General features: G+C 38.7%; 1 protein-coding gene across 1 annotated transcript in view; it reads right to left on the bottom strand.

The window, feature by feature from the left end:
* Nucleotides 1-15,661, bottom strand: part of LOC140161981 (uncharacterized) — a gene marked incomplete at its 3' end in the record, with an annotated part of 39,169 nt that extends 23,508 nt beyond the window's left edge. The window contains exons 1-10 of the mRNA XM_072185273.1: nt 15,600-15,661; nt 14,392-14,546; nt 13,124-13,284; nt 11,690-11,946; nt 10,774-11,203; nt 9,457-9,587; nt 7,621-7,695; nt 4,798-5,034; nt 2,572-2,799; nt 677-893 (exon numbers count right to left, since the gene is read on the bottom strand). Of these exons, the coding sequence (XP_072041374.1) occupies nt 677-893; nt 2,572-2,799; nt 4,798-5,034; nt 7,621-7,695; nt 9,457-9,587; nt 10,774-11,203; nt 11,690-11,946; nt 13,124-13,284; nt 14,392-14,546; nt 15,600-15,645 (1,937 nt within the window). The remainder of the gene's footprint in view (nt 1-676; nt 894-2,571; nt 2,800-4,797; nt 5,035-7,620; nt 7,696-9,456; nt 9,588-10,773; nt 11,204-11,689; nt 11,947-13,123; nt 13,285-14,391; nt 14,547-15,599) is intronic.
* Between the last annotated feature and the right edge of the window lie 53 nt (nt 15,662-15,714).

Genomic DNA, 15,714 nt, shown 5'->3' with positions numbered 1-15,714 from the left:
ATGTGATTATGATGTGATTCAATTAGCCAATCAGAACGTTACTTCCATGTTTACGCTGTAAACAGAGCCAAATCAGCAGACTGCTGAAGAACCTTACTAAAAACTAGAGTCAAAATAGAATTTAAAAGTTCAAATAGGTAGAATTTAAGACTGGTAAATTTTGAATCTGAACAGCTAAACACCTGCATACAAGAATTCTTTTTCGAAAGAGTAAAGAGTAAATACAACGTGTGCTTGAATGAAATCAAAAGACAGCTATAGTTTGATCATCTCGTAATCGGCGAGCCTTATAACATCGCGGATTAATATCAATATATTTCATTTGGAGAATTGCCTTGTGACATCTCACCAGAAGTATTAAAAATGATTAATTTAAGTCCTATACTTTGTCTACTTTCTTTAACACGAAAAATACAGACCAGGCAGATCAACTATATCACTCTCAACATGGGTCTACTTTTCGGCGTAATGGTAAAAGCCTAACAATGCCCGCCGATTACGAGCTGATCAAACTATAGCAAGATTTGGCAATTCTGTAAACCTAATTAGCACCCAGGGCACTTAAGTAGGTCATCAGAAGGGGGCACTTAACATTATTGTCCTTTATTGAGAAGTTACAGCAGACATTTTTCATACAAAGCAAGTTTAGTTCTACAAAATAAAAAATCCAATATACCTATATCCATTGATGTCATCAATACAACTCGCCCCATTCAGACACCCGTGCATTTCACACTCATCCACGTCAATATCACATCGGCGCCCTCTATATCCCGCTAAGCACTCGCATGTATAGTTGTTAATTCCGTCTATACATCTCTCTGTGGCGGCAGTAAGACAAGGGTTTGAAAGACACTCGTTGATGTCGTCTGAACAGTTTCTGCCAGCAAATCCTGTTGAGAAATAAATGACAGTAAGAGCAGGTCTAACTTTTTTTCAAACTTGCAGTATTTCTCCGTCTCTGTGTGCAAGTTTTTCATAAACTGTTAAAATGGGCACTTTGTGGTCCACTGTTTCATCACCCCACTTACTCAAATAAAAATTAATACTATTAGAAACCTAGGACCGTATAATGTTTAGAGAATAAAAGATAGGATTTTGTCTTTTTTGAGTAGTGTATGCCGGCGCAGCCGGTATCCACTACGATAAAAATATTGGCCACCCCATCCATTATGACACGATATTGGATAGGCAAAAGACAAAATCCTATCTTTTATTCTCATTCTTATTCAGTTTTAATGTAATTTTTGCGAGAAAAAATGTCTTTTTTCAGAAAAAAATAAAGTTACTTTTGTGAGGACATCCCTGTTGTTTTAAATGAACGAAACCATCACGAGCATCTAAGCCGCCGAATCGCGTTCTTAGTTCTCGCGACGTGTATTACGTAACGCATTATCGCTAGCGATCATTGAGGAGCAACAAGCGTGCCGCCTTTGCGTGGCGGCGCGCGCCCTGACTAATATCACTATCAACTATTGTGAGATACTATACACCATAAAACCAATCAAATTACGTGAATTCTTTACAAGGCGCACCCATTGAATAAGAATTGTGTATGTAGCCTTTCTTGCAGATTTAGTCATCTGTAAAGTGTGCCGAGGCTTGTGGATCAATGTTTAGGCGTTGTGCCTTTGCATAGCGCACTAGAAATCACTGCGTTTTAAAAAAAAATGTTTAAAGACATTGTCTGACGACACACTGAAATTGGGCTATTCCATTTGAAACCATGCCTGTAGAAGATTTTGGAAATATCTTCCCCAGGAGTATGAATTTCAAATGGAAAGTTAACATTAGCCAGCTCCATTTGAAACTCACCCTCCCTCTGTGGAAGAATCAGGTTTAATCTTTCTAGTTGGGTGTATGAAATTCAAATGGAGCTGCCAAACATGTTCATTCCACTTGAAATTCATACTCCACCAGTGGAAGATATTTCTAAAATACTCCACAGGGGTACTGTGGATTTTAAATGGTATAACCCATTATAACAGTGGCCTATGGGCAGGGACAGGCGATTTGCGCGGAAAAAAATTGCAAATTGCGCGGAATTGCGCGGAACTCTTTTTTCAGTGCAAATCATGTATACCTGCCCATAGGGAAAAAAATAGCCAATTGCGCGGAAAAAAAGTTCCGCGCAAATCGCCTGTCCCTGCCTATGGGGTACAGTAATATGCAATTATGCTCAATAGGCCTACTTTAAACATCCGAATCAACTGAAATTTGGGACATAACCTTATTTGAACCATACTAAAAAAAGGATGCTAGCTCAAATTGATCCCATAATACTTGATTTTATAGCTAATGTATCTTGAGCTCTTTATTCCTATTATGCGTAATGTTATTTCAAGCTACAATATGTGGACAGTGCCTCAAACAAATTGAAGTAAGACCCATGAAAAAAACCAAAATCACTGGTCATATATATTTGTTATCCTAATCGTTAACCAGTATGACCGGTGATTTTGGTTTATTTGCGGGCCTTTCTGTTTCGGTTTTTAAGGCACTGTCCACAGAATGGCAAATCATTATACTGTGAAGATCATGGTTTCCCCCAATCAACTTGTTTCGTCCTACCTGGCATGCATTCACATCTGTAATCGTTGATCAAGTCCACACAAGTTGCTCCATTCTCACAGTCCGCCGTCTCGCAATCATTGATATTTATCTCGCAAAGTATACCAGTAAACCCGGGCATACACACACATGTAAAATTGTTAACAGCGTCGATGCAAGTGGCATTATTAAAACATGGATCACCGTAACACTCATTGATTTCAAGTTCGCAGAATTCGCCAACGTATCCTAAAAGAATAAAATATTCATGAAGGAACAACGTAATAATCTTGGCATTATAAAATGTAATCTTTACGAGTTGTTTATATTTATATTCATAACCTCATTTATACGCGATACATGCGATCCAATCATTTATATTTATTTGGCAAAACGCAAACACCGAACGCGGTCACTAATAACCAACAGTGGACCTCCGCACTGTCAGCGTAAATATTAGTAACCTCCGCGCGCGTATTTGGATTGCGCGCTACCATATATGCACAGATTGTGATACGCACTAATGTTATTGGTCAGCCTGTTTTAGCCTGATCGATTTTTGAAAAGACAAACCATAAAAACTGTTTATTTTTGAGGAAAATTTTGTAAAGTGAAGAGATGAAAGTGACAGTTATGAATGAGGTTAATAACTTTGCATCGGTTATTTGGAGGGATATTCCTCGGTTCCAAAGGCAAAATGTTTAGATTTTCACAATGCCCTCCAAATAACCGATGCGCAGTTATTAACCTCTAACTGTTCTTTCTGCAAATGGGCTATCCATACACTAACTATAGATGACATTACATTCATCTTCCACATATTGAGTGTAAATTTCAAATAGAGTTACCTAAATGGGTGACTTCACACTCCCTGTGTGGGAAATTAAGGTCATGTCTTCTATAAAAACAGCCCAATGGAGTACTGACCCTTTTCATATATTGGGCTATTCCCGTTGAAATCCATACTCCCCCTTTGGAAGACATGTCCTTAATCTCCCACATGGTGAGTGTAAATTTCAAATGGAGTTACCTGAATGGGTGACTTCATTTGAAATTCACACTCCTTATGTGGGATATTAAGGTCATGTCTTCAATAGGACGTGTATGGATTCGAACAGGAAAAGGCAAATTTTGGAGCAGACGACACTGAATAGGTGACTCCATTTGAAATTCACACTCTCTGTGTGGGAGATTAAGGTCATGTCTTCCACAGGAGATGTATGGATTTTAACTGGAATAGCCAAATGGAGTAATGACCCTTTCCATATATTGGGCTATTCCAGTTGAAATCCATACACCCCCTATGGAAGACCGGACCTTAATCTCCACACAGGGGGTGTGAATTTCAAATGGGGTTACCTGATTGGCTGATTCCATTTGAAATCTACACCCCCTATGTGGAAGATTAAAGTCATGTCTTCATTCTATAGATGAGTTGACATGTGTTTATATTTGATACGCCCTCTGTTGGTATGAGATCAAAACTGCCAGGCAAAAAACACTATAGTTTACATGGAAGAAGTTGATTTTTCTTCATTAACTTTGATTTCAAAGCAAATACTACTAAAAATGTTATCAAACTTGTTTACAAATGTATCAAGCTATACATAGTATAACACAAAACTTCCAAGGTTTTTAAAAGTTGGATTTTGAAGAGATTTATGTGGTCTGCCATAGACACTCCTGTGTTATTTTGCCTGGCATGAGACAACAGAGGGCAGTCTAAATGTAAACATGTGACATCATAGGTCAACTCATCTATACAACAACTCATCAGGGACTTTGCAGCTTAGAAGCGCACATCCTAGACATTCGACAATCACAGCCAGGATAAGCTCCCCGAGTTTTGTACCGGTTACAACGAGACAATTAGCAGTAAGTTCCTTGTCCAGGGGAATTTCAAGCTAACCAGGAATAATGCATGTCGGGGTAGGCATCTGAAATCACTTGACAAAACTGGAAGATGTAGCCTAGGTCTAGACAATAGGCAGATTAGCGGTCATTTTGTTTCTACATGATGTTATTCACGTGTCGATATACTTTAGTACACAAATATATAAGACATTGTCCCTATGAACTCTCACCCTCCTGAGCTAACTCAATTTTGCCACAAAAGCATACTATACCATCACCAAGGTTCAAACTTGCAACTTCTTACACCATAGATGAATGCCTTATCAACTGATCGAGCTAGCTTGACTGCTATAACAGACCATTGTGTTTCTGGAAACAAACCAAAAAACTTACCAGGGATACAGTAGCATTGGAATGCATTGATTTGATCAACACACAGTGCCCCATTCTGACATGGAAATGAGCCACACTCGTTAAGATTAACTTCACAGTCATGGCCAGCAAACCCTGATGCACAGGTGCACCTGTAGTCTGTACCATCATTGATTTCTATGCAATCCGTAGCGTTGTTTAGGCAGTAATCAGCGGCACATAGATCCATGTCCACAGAACAATCGGTTCCATTAAAACCTGCCAAAGAATAAAGAACAAAATGTTATCATCATTTGGGTAGCGCTAGGTTGCTTTTTGGGGTCCCGGACCCACCACAATAGAGTTCGGACCCCTGTTTTTAAATTTTCTGCAAGTTCAGGTGTCCCCCCAGTTTTTCAATCTAGCGCCATTGCAGACATACTATTTATGCTGCATTTGTGCAACTCAGACTCACCAAACACTACTCAGTAGATATCCACGAAAAAAGCTAGTTCCCAAAATTTCAGTTGATTCCGTTTTTGCGTTTGCGAGTTACACATGATTATGTGTGTTAAACTGTTCCATAAATAATGTGTTGTAATTTCATTCTGGTGGACCAGAACGTAATTCAAATTTGACAATATTTTTGCTAAACAAGTTAATCTGCAACAATTTTTTTCCACATAAACATTATGTAGCCAGAGGTTTCAAGTGGTATGAAAATCTCAACTTTTTTTGAGAAAATTGGAAGGATGATGCTGTGGATCACAAAATACCCTTTAAGGGGGTTCAAACGATGTTTCTGGAAAACAGAAAGTAAATTTAGAACCATTTGAATAGATTGAATAAGTTAAGCTAAATACACTGAGCAAAATAGTTTTTGTTTGAAGGAAATCGGACATACGGTTGTCAAGATATACATGTTTTTAGTTTCTTTGTATTCTATTGTTTTTGCCAATATGTTGATGAAATTAATGAGGAAAATTGGCAAAATGTGCTCATGAATATTCATGTTTGCCAATATTATACCAATATCTTATGAATAAACCTTCATACTACTTTTATTTTATATGATTTTGACATGAAACTTTGCCAGTGTGTTTCTATGGCCTAAAACATTAACATGTGATTTTCCCGCACATCTAATTAGCATATTTGTATAATTAATTAGCATTATACTTAGGTCATAGAGACACATTGGCAAAGTGTCAGGTCAAAATTTGTAAAGGTAAAAGTAGTATGAAGGTTTATTCATAAAATATTGGCAAAATATTGGCAAAAATTAATATTAATGAGCACATTTTGCCAATTTTCCTCATTAACTTCATCAATATATTGGCAAAAAACAATAGAATACAAAGAATCTTTCAACAGCAATATCTCAAAAACCGTTTGTCCGATTTGGGTCTAATTTTAGAATTAAGATTATTTTGCATATCTCTCTGCAACAAGTCTATTTTAATCTCAACCAGAGCAACTTGATTTTGCCTTTCGTACCACCTTAAGGCTTTAAGGCGATATAATACCCTGATTTTCATCAGTACCCATCTTCTTTTTTTTGTTGCAAATTTATGAAGTATATTTATATGTTCATCATCTCATGTCCTGAACTTATAAAATATCTCTACATACAAAGTGGTTTTAAACCATTTTAGAAAATCATTTTAGCCCTATATATTTTTTTGTTTACTGTATCCTGGTAACTGAGATGTGTGTTTCATAACAAACCATAATTTATTCTATTGAACATGTCCAGGTAGAATACATGAATAGAATACATTAAATCCTTTGTTATACTATCTATAGAAATGTACAGAAATGAGCACATTGTACTCACTGATTATAACACTGAATAAATTAAATAGGCCTAATCTCTTCCACATAGACAATTTAATACTACACCATGTATGTATCTTCTATAATATGTTGTTAGGAAAAGAGATTAAAAAAGGCTATAAGGTCATCAAAGGTCAGGTTATAGGTCAATTGGTTCAGGTCAAATTCAGGCATCAATTTGGAATACATGTGATAGTCTGTGATATCATACATGTCATAATGAGGCATCAATTTTGATATTTTGTCTGTTACTGGATATATAATGGAAATGTGTGAGGTGGATATACTAAAATACCTTGGGATGTAAATGGTGAGTACAATTTAGATTGCCTAGTTGAGATGGATTGAGCAAATAAATATAAAATAGTTACCAAAATCACAAAAAATGAAGCTTACGGAAAACTACCTAATATGGTGGTATAGGTGACAAAAATACAATCTTTTTCAACATTGCTGTAGTGTGGTTGTGGTAACCTGTTACCTATGGCTTAATTAAGTTTCAGTGACACAGTGTCGCAAGTTCAAAATACAAAATATAGCTCGACATTGAAAATAGAAGCATTTTAACCGGTTCGTTTTTTTGATAGTTGTGGAGCACCAAGTTCATGAAGTCATAAAAGAAATCAGGGACCACTTATTCCCATTTTACATATCAACATTATTTCCCTAATGTGTTAGCAACACATATCTAAAATTTTAACGAAATCCGTTGATAGTAAGCTTTCCAAAATGAAGTGAATTTAAATCATCAGTGATGTACCTCCTTTTGGCTTCTATCTTCAAAAGCATGTAAGCTACATTGATACCGATGCCACCAATAAAACGAGAAGATTTGCCCCTTCATTTTGCATACCACTTTGCCCATTTTTTTTGTAATTTCTTCACAAAATGCAAAAAAAAAATCAATGGGTGTAGTACCCCCTTAATGTACACATGGCTTTCTTTTGATTGCCTTTTGATATTCCTTGTTTAAGGCGTCGTTTGTGCAATCAGATGCCACCATGTAGACAGGGCTTGTAATGTCCTTACCAAATGGACAGTCACAGTGATACCCGTTGATTTCATCCACACAGATGCCACCATGTAGACAGGGGTTGTAATGTACTTACCAAATGGACAGTCTCAGTGATACCCATTGATTTCATCCACACAGATGCCACTATGTAGACAGGGGTTGTAATGTACTTACCAAATGGACAGTCACAGTGATACCCATTGATTTCATCCACACAGATGCCACCATGTAGACAGGGGTTGTAATGTACTTACCAAATGGACAGTCACAGTGATACCCATTGATTTCATCCACACAGATGCCACCATGTAGACAGGGGTTGTAATGTACTTACCAAATGGACAGTCACAGTGATACCCATTGATTTCATCCACACAGATGCCACCATGTAGACATGGGTTGTAATGTACTTACCAAATGGACAGTCACAGTGATACCCATTGATTTCATCCACACAGATGCCACCATGTAGACAGGGGTTGTAATGTACTTACCAAATGGACAGTCACAGTGATACCCATTGATTTCATCCACACAGATGCCACCATGTACACAGGGGTTGTAATGTACTTACCAAATGGACAGTCACAGTGATACCCATTGATTTCATCCACACAGATGCCACCATGAAGACAGGGGTTGTAATGTACTTACCAAATGGACAGTCACAGTGATACCCATTGATTTCATCCACACAGATGCCACCATGAAGACAGGGGTTGTAATGTACTTACCAAATGGACAGTCACAGTGATACCCATTGATTTCATCCACACAGATGCCACCATGAAGACAAGGGTTGTAATGTACTTACCAAATGGACAGTCACAGTGATACCCATTGATTTCATCCACACAGATGCCACTATGTAGACAAGGGTTGTAATGTACTTACCAAATGGACAGTCACAGTGATACCCATTGATTTCATCCACACAGATGCCACCATGTAGACAGGGGTTGTAATGTACTTACCAAATGGACAGTCACAGTGATACCCATTGATTTCATCCACACAGATGCCACCATGTAGACATGGGTTGTAATGTACTTACCAAATGGACAGTCACAGTGATACCCATTGATTTCATCCACACAGATGCCACCATGTACACAGGGGTTGTAATGTACTTACCAAATGGACAGTCACAGTGATACCCATTGATTTCATCCACACAGATGCCACTATGTAGACGGGGGTTGTAATGTACTTACCAAATGGACAGTCACAGTGATACCCATTGATTTCATCCACACAGATGCCACCATGTACACAGGGGTTGTAATGTACTTACCAAATGGACAGTCACAGTGATACCCATTGATTTCATCCACACAGATGCCACCATGTACACAGGGGTTGTAATGTACTTACCAAATGGACAGTCACAGTGATACCCATTGATTTCATCTACAGATGCCACCAGGTAGACAGGGGTTGTAATGTACTTACCAAATGGACAGTCACAGTGATACCCATTGATTTCATCCACACAGATGCCACTATGTAGACGGGGGTTGTAATGTACTTACCAAATGGACAGTCTCAGTGATACCCATTGATTTCATCTACAGATGCCACCAGGTAGACAGGGGTTGTAATGTACTTACCAAATGGACAGTCACAGTGATACCCATTGATTTCATCCACACAGATGCCACCATGTAGACAGGGGTTGTAATGTACTTACCAAATGGACAGTCACAGTGATACCCATTGATTTCATCCACACAGATGCCACCATGTACACAGGGGTTGTAATGTACTTACCAAATGGACAGTCACAGTGATACCCATTGATTTCATCCACACAGATGCCACCATGTACAGAGGGGTTGTAATGTACTTACCAAATGGACAGTCACAGTGATACCCATTGATTTCATCCACACAGATGCCACCATGTAGACAGGGGTTGCTGAAGCATTCATCAATTTGGATGTAGCAGCTATCACCAGTAAAACCAGGAAGACACAGGCAACTAAAGAAATCAAGTGAAAATAAATAAATGAAACTAACTGAAATTCTGAAGTAATTATCTTTTTTGTTTTTCTGTTTGTGATAAATAAATAAACCTCAACAGCCTGCTGATTCTGAGAATTGAAAAAAAACTGTTGAGACTTGAGGGGCAAAAATGGGGGAAAAACAGCCATCGTGAAGTGTCATTCGCTACCTTAGTCCCAATGGCTTTTAAGCACACAAGGAAGTGGCCACACTTGAGGAGGATACCCCCTTGGGACATCATGTTACAGAAGGGGGCTGCAGAGTTCAAACGTGGCAAGGAGAACCTGGAAGATGACCCCGTCTGAGAAAGCCAGTCACCACTACCACACAAGAAACTAAATTAATAATTCTCAGGAAATGCTGACTGATGTATAATTTATCTCAGAAAAAACAAGAAAAGATAATTGCTTCAAACTTTCTGTACTGCACAGAATATCAGTCAAATCAGTATAGCTGATGAAGATGACCCCGTCTGAGAAAGCCAGTCACCACTACCACACAAGAAACTAAATTAATAATTCTCAGGAAATGCTGACTGATGTATAATTATCTCAGAAAAAACAAGAAAAGATAATTGCTTCAAACTTTCTGTACTGCACAGAATATCAGTCAAATCAGTATAGCTCATCTTCTTCTACCTTAGGCCTCAAACTTATCAATCACCCCAGTAGCACCAAACATATGTGATGCGATCAAGCAAAATCAGTCGGAACTCGAAAATATCGATTTTGAGATATAGCCAAACAAAGGATATATTTCCTTTTGTTTCCTATTGTTTTGGAAACTCTTTAATTGCTCATATCTTTGGAACAGGTTTTTCAATTTCAATAGGGTTTTCTGCAAAATGCACCTTTGGAAATGCCTCTTACTATCTTATAAGAAACTGGAAATTTAATATTTGCGAGTTCCGACTGATTTTGCTTGATCGCATCACATATGATATCTATTCCAGCTGAAATCCATACACCACCTATATGTAAGACATGACAAATAATCTCCCACACAGGTGGTGAAGATTGAAGAATTCAAATGGAGTCACCAATTCAGGTAACTCCACTTAAATTAAGGTCATGTCTTCCTCAGATTAAGGTCATGTCTTCCTCAGATTAAGGTCATGTCTTCCTCAGGGGGCATATGGATTCTAACTGGAATAGCCCACTTACCTGTATCCATCTATATCATCCAAACAGATGCCATTATTCAGACAAGGACTTGAACGACATTCATCAATATTTTCCTCACAGAAAAACCCTCGGAATCCTGCCATACAAACACATGTATACTCATCCACACCATCCACACACGTTGAGTTATTGGCACAGTTGCTTGTTGCGCAATCATTAACATTGACCTCACATGACCTGCCTGCAAATCCCCTGGCACACTGACATGAGAATCTGTCAGATTCTTCCAGACATGTTGCACCATTGGTGCAGTTGTGGTCGGTGCAGTATGGTATATAGGTTTGGCAGTTTTGACCGGTGTAGCGTCCTGCGCATGTGCATTCGTAGGTGTTGTCAAGATTATGGCATGTTCCATTGTTGAGACAGGGGTAGAAAGAGCAGTTGTTGAGGGGAATTTCACAGTGAATACCTGTCGGATAAAAGACAAAAAATGTTACCAAAGCAAATTTTAACTTTCAACTTTTACATTGCGAAAGTCTTTATTTATAGTGTAACACATAAAATATTTGGTTGAATATCCATACACCTTCTATCCTCAATTGTCCACACAGGGAGTGTGATTTTCAACTGAACTGGGGTTACCTGAATAGGTGACTACATTTGAAATTCACACACTAAGTCTGTGTGGGAGATTAAGGCCATGTCTTCCATAGGGGTATGTACGGATTTCAACTGGAATAGCTCATTTCTCGCATAATCAAGGGTGTGTGTAACACTATATATGTCAAAAAGTTTAGTCATAAATATTGGTACATTACCACAATTTGTTTATTCATGGCCTTGCATTCATGCATATTCAAAATATCCATTGATCTCATTTTCACACATACCACCATTCATACAAGACGCAGAGCTATATTTGCTACATCACACTCATGAATATTCATTAGCTTACCTCCAAAGAGATCAGCAATACAATGACACAAGTATCCATTGATCCCATCTTCACACCTACCACCATTCATACAAGGGGCCGAGATGCATTCATCTACGTTCATTGAGCAGTCGGGTTCAGTGAAACCAGGTTGACATATACAGCTGTATGCGTTAATGCCATCTAAACATAGGGCGCCATTTTGGCAAGGATTCGGATCACAGTCGTTGATATTGAGTTGGCAGTTTGTTCCAGTAAATCCAGTTTGACACCGACATCTGGAAGATAGAATATAAACTTACAATTTACATCTTCAAACAAAGCAACATTACTCTCAAATCAGAGAACATTAATCATAACGCCCCAGTTGCTTTTTGGCAAGGGGAAGGAAAGAAGGAAGGAAGAAAGAAAGAAGAGAAAAAAGAGAAAACTTTTTTTCTCGGGTGCAGTTCTGAGCCACCAACGCCTTGGGTGTCAGAGATGTGCACAGGCCTACCTGGCCACATGAATGTTCGCATGATGATGCAATCACATCACATGGCTGTGCATGGTACAGTTAGGGTTAATATACACATATAGGAGGAAAATTAAGGTGTTCTTAACCCTAACGCCCCAGTTACTTTTGGGTGAGGGGGAAGGAAAGAAGGAAGGAAGAAAGAAAGAAGAAGAACAAACTTTTTTCTCTGGTGCAGTTTTGAACCGCCGACCCCACAGGTGCCAGAGACGTGCAAGGGCCTACATGTACCTTACCACTGGAGTGTAGTTTGGCTGGCCAAGCTTTCCGTCAGCATATGACTGTTCGTATGATGATGCAATCGTATCATGTGGGATACCTGCACATACATATGCTTTTGGAATTGAGGTTTTTTTAATGTTTGGTTTCTTTTGTGGTCTGTATAAGCTTGTTTTAAGCCAGAGTCAAAATGTTCAAACATTGTGTTATCCGCTATGTTTAACAACACATGCTGCAACACCAATTTCTGTGCTGCAAGTTTGATATGGTATACACATGAAGTACCTCTTAAGGGGGTACTACAGCCCTGCGATAAATGTGTGACTATTTATTCATTTTTCTCAAAAAAGAATAACACACTGGTAACAAAAGTTAGGTATATTATTGGGGCAAGGAATCCAATTACTACACTGAAATTTCGGTGACTCAAGACAAGCGGTTCAGTATATATGATAGGATATGAGGTACATCCTAGCGGTACCTTATTTCTTATCATAAAAAACAAACCGCTTGTCGTGGGTCACTGATATTCCAGTATAGTAATTGGATTCCTTGCCCCTATAATATACATAACTTTTACTACCACTGTGTTATTAGTTTTTGAGAAAAATGCAAAAATAGACACAAATTTATCGAGGGGTGTAGTACCCCCTTAACTATTAAAGTAGCCAAGAGTTCAGCTAGGTTATGAAGCAAGTTTTTGATTTTGAATAGACAACTACCTGTATCCATTGATTCCATCCACACACATTGCATTGTTAAGGCATGGCTGGCTACTGCATTCATCAATATCTGTGCTGCAATTTTGGTCCATGAATCCTGGCGTACAAGTGCATGTATAGCTTCCAAAACTACTGCTGCAGGTTGCATCATTCAAACAGGGCTGAAAGGGAATAAATAAATTGAATACATGTTAGTATAGTTAGATACATAATGATTACCTAGTATGTTGTTAAAGTCTCAATTCTGTTAAAAACATATAAGAAACAATATAAACATAGTTTATGTGTCATGCCTGAACTTTCTTTCATACATTTGTGTTATTATCTAACCGCAAGCCTGATTTGTCAATAGCCGGGCATATACAACGTTCATACTCAGCTGCTTTAGCATGACGATTTCTGTGTTGAAAAAAAAAACACAGGAAGAATTTTACATCTTGTTATTATTTAATTAAGTATAAATCGCCGAATTTTGGGGAATGTATGAACAGGGTTCATTCATAGGATTTCGGGCATGATTGTTGTAAGCCCTCAAGCCTATAAATAAACCCCTATATTACAGTTTCTATGTATCAATGAGAAAACATCCATGGCTACCATCATAGGGACTCTGAAATTATTGAAGTTAAGAATGCAGCACCAAGCAAAGATCTGTATAAAATAAACAGCTACACATCCCATAGATAAAACCAACTTATAATTATCTGCAAAAAATAAATACTGTATTCGTTCCATGCCCCTATAAGCACCAACCCAGCGACTCTACTAACACAGGATTCTCTATCATTACATCATTTATCAAATACAGAACCATCTATACCAGGCCTTCTCAACTGAGTGGCCTTGCGCCACTTGTGGCGCTTTGAGTCAGTCAGTGGCGCACTAAGTGGCGCACGGTAATTTTAATATTTTTTTCACATAAATCTTGAACAAAAAAGAGGTGAAAATACTCAATCTGAGCTTAAAAACCTTAAAATCCAGGAGCTTCCGGGGCGCTGCCCCCTGGACCCCCAATAAAGCTTCATCACTGTACCGTACCCGCTATGCGCCCGCTCTAACTCACAAAGTCCTCAGGCGCCCTTAACATTTTTGCACTTCATGATCACAGAAATTTTCCAGTTGGCGCTTCAAATAAACTAGTTGAGAAGGCCTGATCTATACACATAAATCATATATGAAAAATAAGCGCCCACCCAAAATGACTAAGCACCCTGGGCGGTTAATGAAATGAATATGGTAATAATAATATTTATAATCCAACGGCTTACCTGATCATCACAGTAATCCTTGACTTGTTCACAATTGACTCCTACATAATGCACAGGGCATAGACACTGGTAACCAGCAACAGCATCTACACAAGTTGCATTATTTTGACAAGGGGATGATAGACACTCATCCAGCTCACTCTCACAGTAGATCCCTAAAAAGAAATAAAATATGATAAAATTCGGTTTTTTCTCAATGTGTACTCCAGATTAGATATTGGTGATGTTTTGAATTAAGACTTTCATACACACGCATGTCATTTATCTGAATAACTTTTCTTTGTCTTCACAAATTTGCAGAAATCTGGACAATCCATTTGTTTCAGTTTGGGAAAGTAACAAACAGGGACAGGCTAATGCTGGTTTCATACTTTCTGCCGCTTGCCGCTGAGCGGCGTGACGCTTCATCATGCCGCTTGCACATGTCTGCAAGCGGAGCGGCACACCGCAGAGCGGCATGACTCTGAAAGCCACTCTTGCCGCACAGCACCGTTCCAAAATGGTATTTTGTTCTCATACATCAGAGCGGCACCGCTACGAGTTGACTTGAATTCAACAACTCCCAGTGGTGATGCCGCTGCGGCAAAGCGGTGGAGTGATCGATATATCGGCTTGCCGCTGGTCACCGCTAGCATTTCTGGTGTGACTGTGCAGTGAAGTAAAATCATCTTCAGAGCGGCAAAGAGGCACGCGGCAGGAAAGTATGAAACCAGCATAAGTGAAATCTTTATGTTTGGCAGGTACACAATCAGTTTTGATGCCTTGATACATGTCCAAGAGGCAGTGGCTAGCAGGTATAGGTCATTGCATTGGTTGACAGATCCCATTGTTGCATACAGGTTGATTCAAAATGAAGTAAACTCATGTTTGTGGCACTTTTGTATGAAATCTAGAAGGAATTACTTTTTTTATTTAGACGTTCAGAATCTGCTTTTTTTCACTGATATTTTCATTTACAGCGGATTCCTTCAAGATTTCGTACAAAAGCGTCACAAACATATTAAGTTTACTTCATTTTGAACCACCCTGATTTGAATCACCAAAGATGATGTACAGGTCCCAATCAGTCCTCACCTTGATACCTATCAAGGAATGGCATACATAGCTAGTATCAGTCATTGGTTGACAGTTCCCATTGTTGCATACGGATGATGCACAGGTCCCTATCAGTTCTGTACAGTTAACCTGGCCTATTCTGATAGACTCACCTTGATACCCTACCATGCAATGGCATACATAGCTAGTATCAGTCATTGCTTGACAGATCCCATTGTTGGGATATATGATGCACAGGTCCCTATCAGTTCTGTACAGTTAACCAGG

The sequence above is a fragment of the Amphiura filiformis genome, chromosome 10 (genome assembly GCF_039555335.1).
Source record: "Amphiura filiformis chromosome 10, Afil_fr2py, whole genome shotgun sequence".
In the NCBI taxonomy this organism is placed as follows: Eukaryota; Metazoa; Echinodermata; class Ophiuroidea; order Amphilepidida; family Amphiuridae; genus Amphiura; species Amphiura filiformis.
Note: the sequence above shows the minus strand (reverse complement) of the source record. Positions and strands in the feature narration are given on the sequence as shown.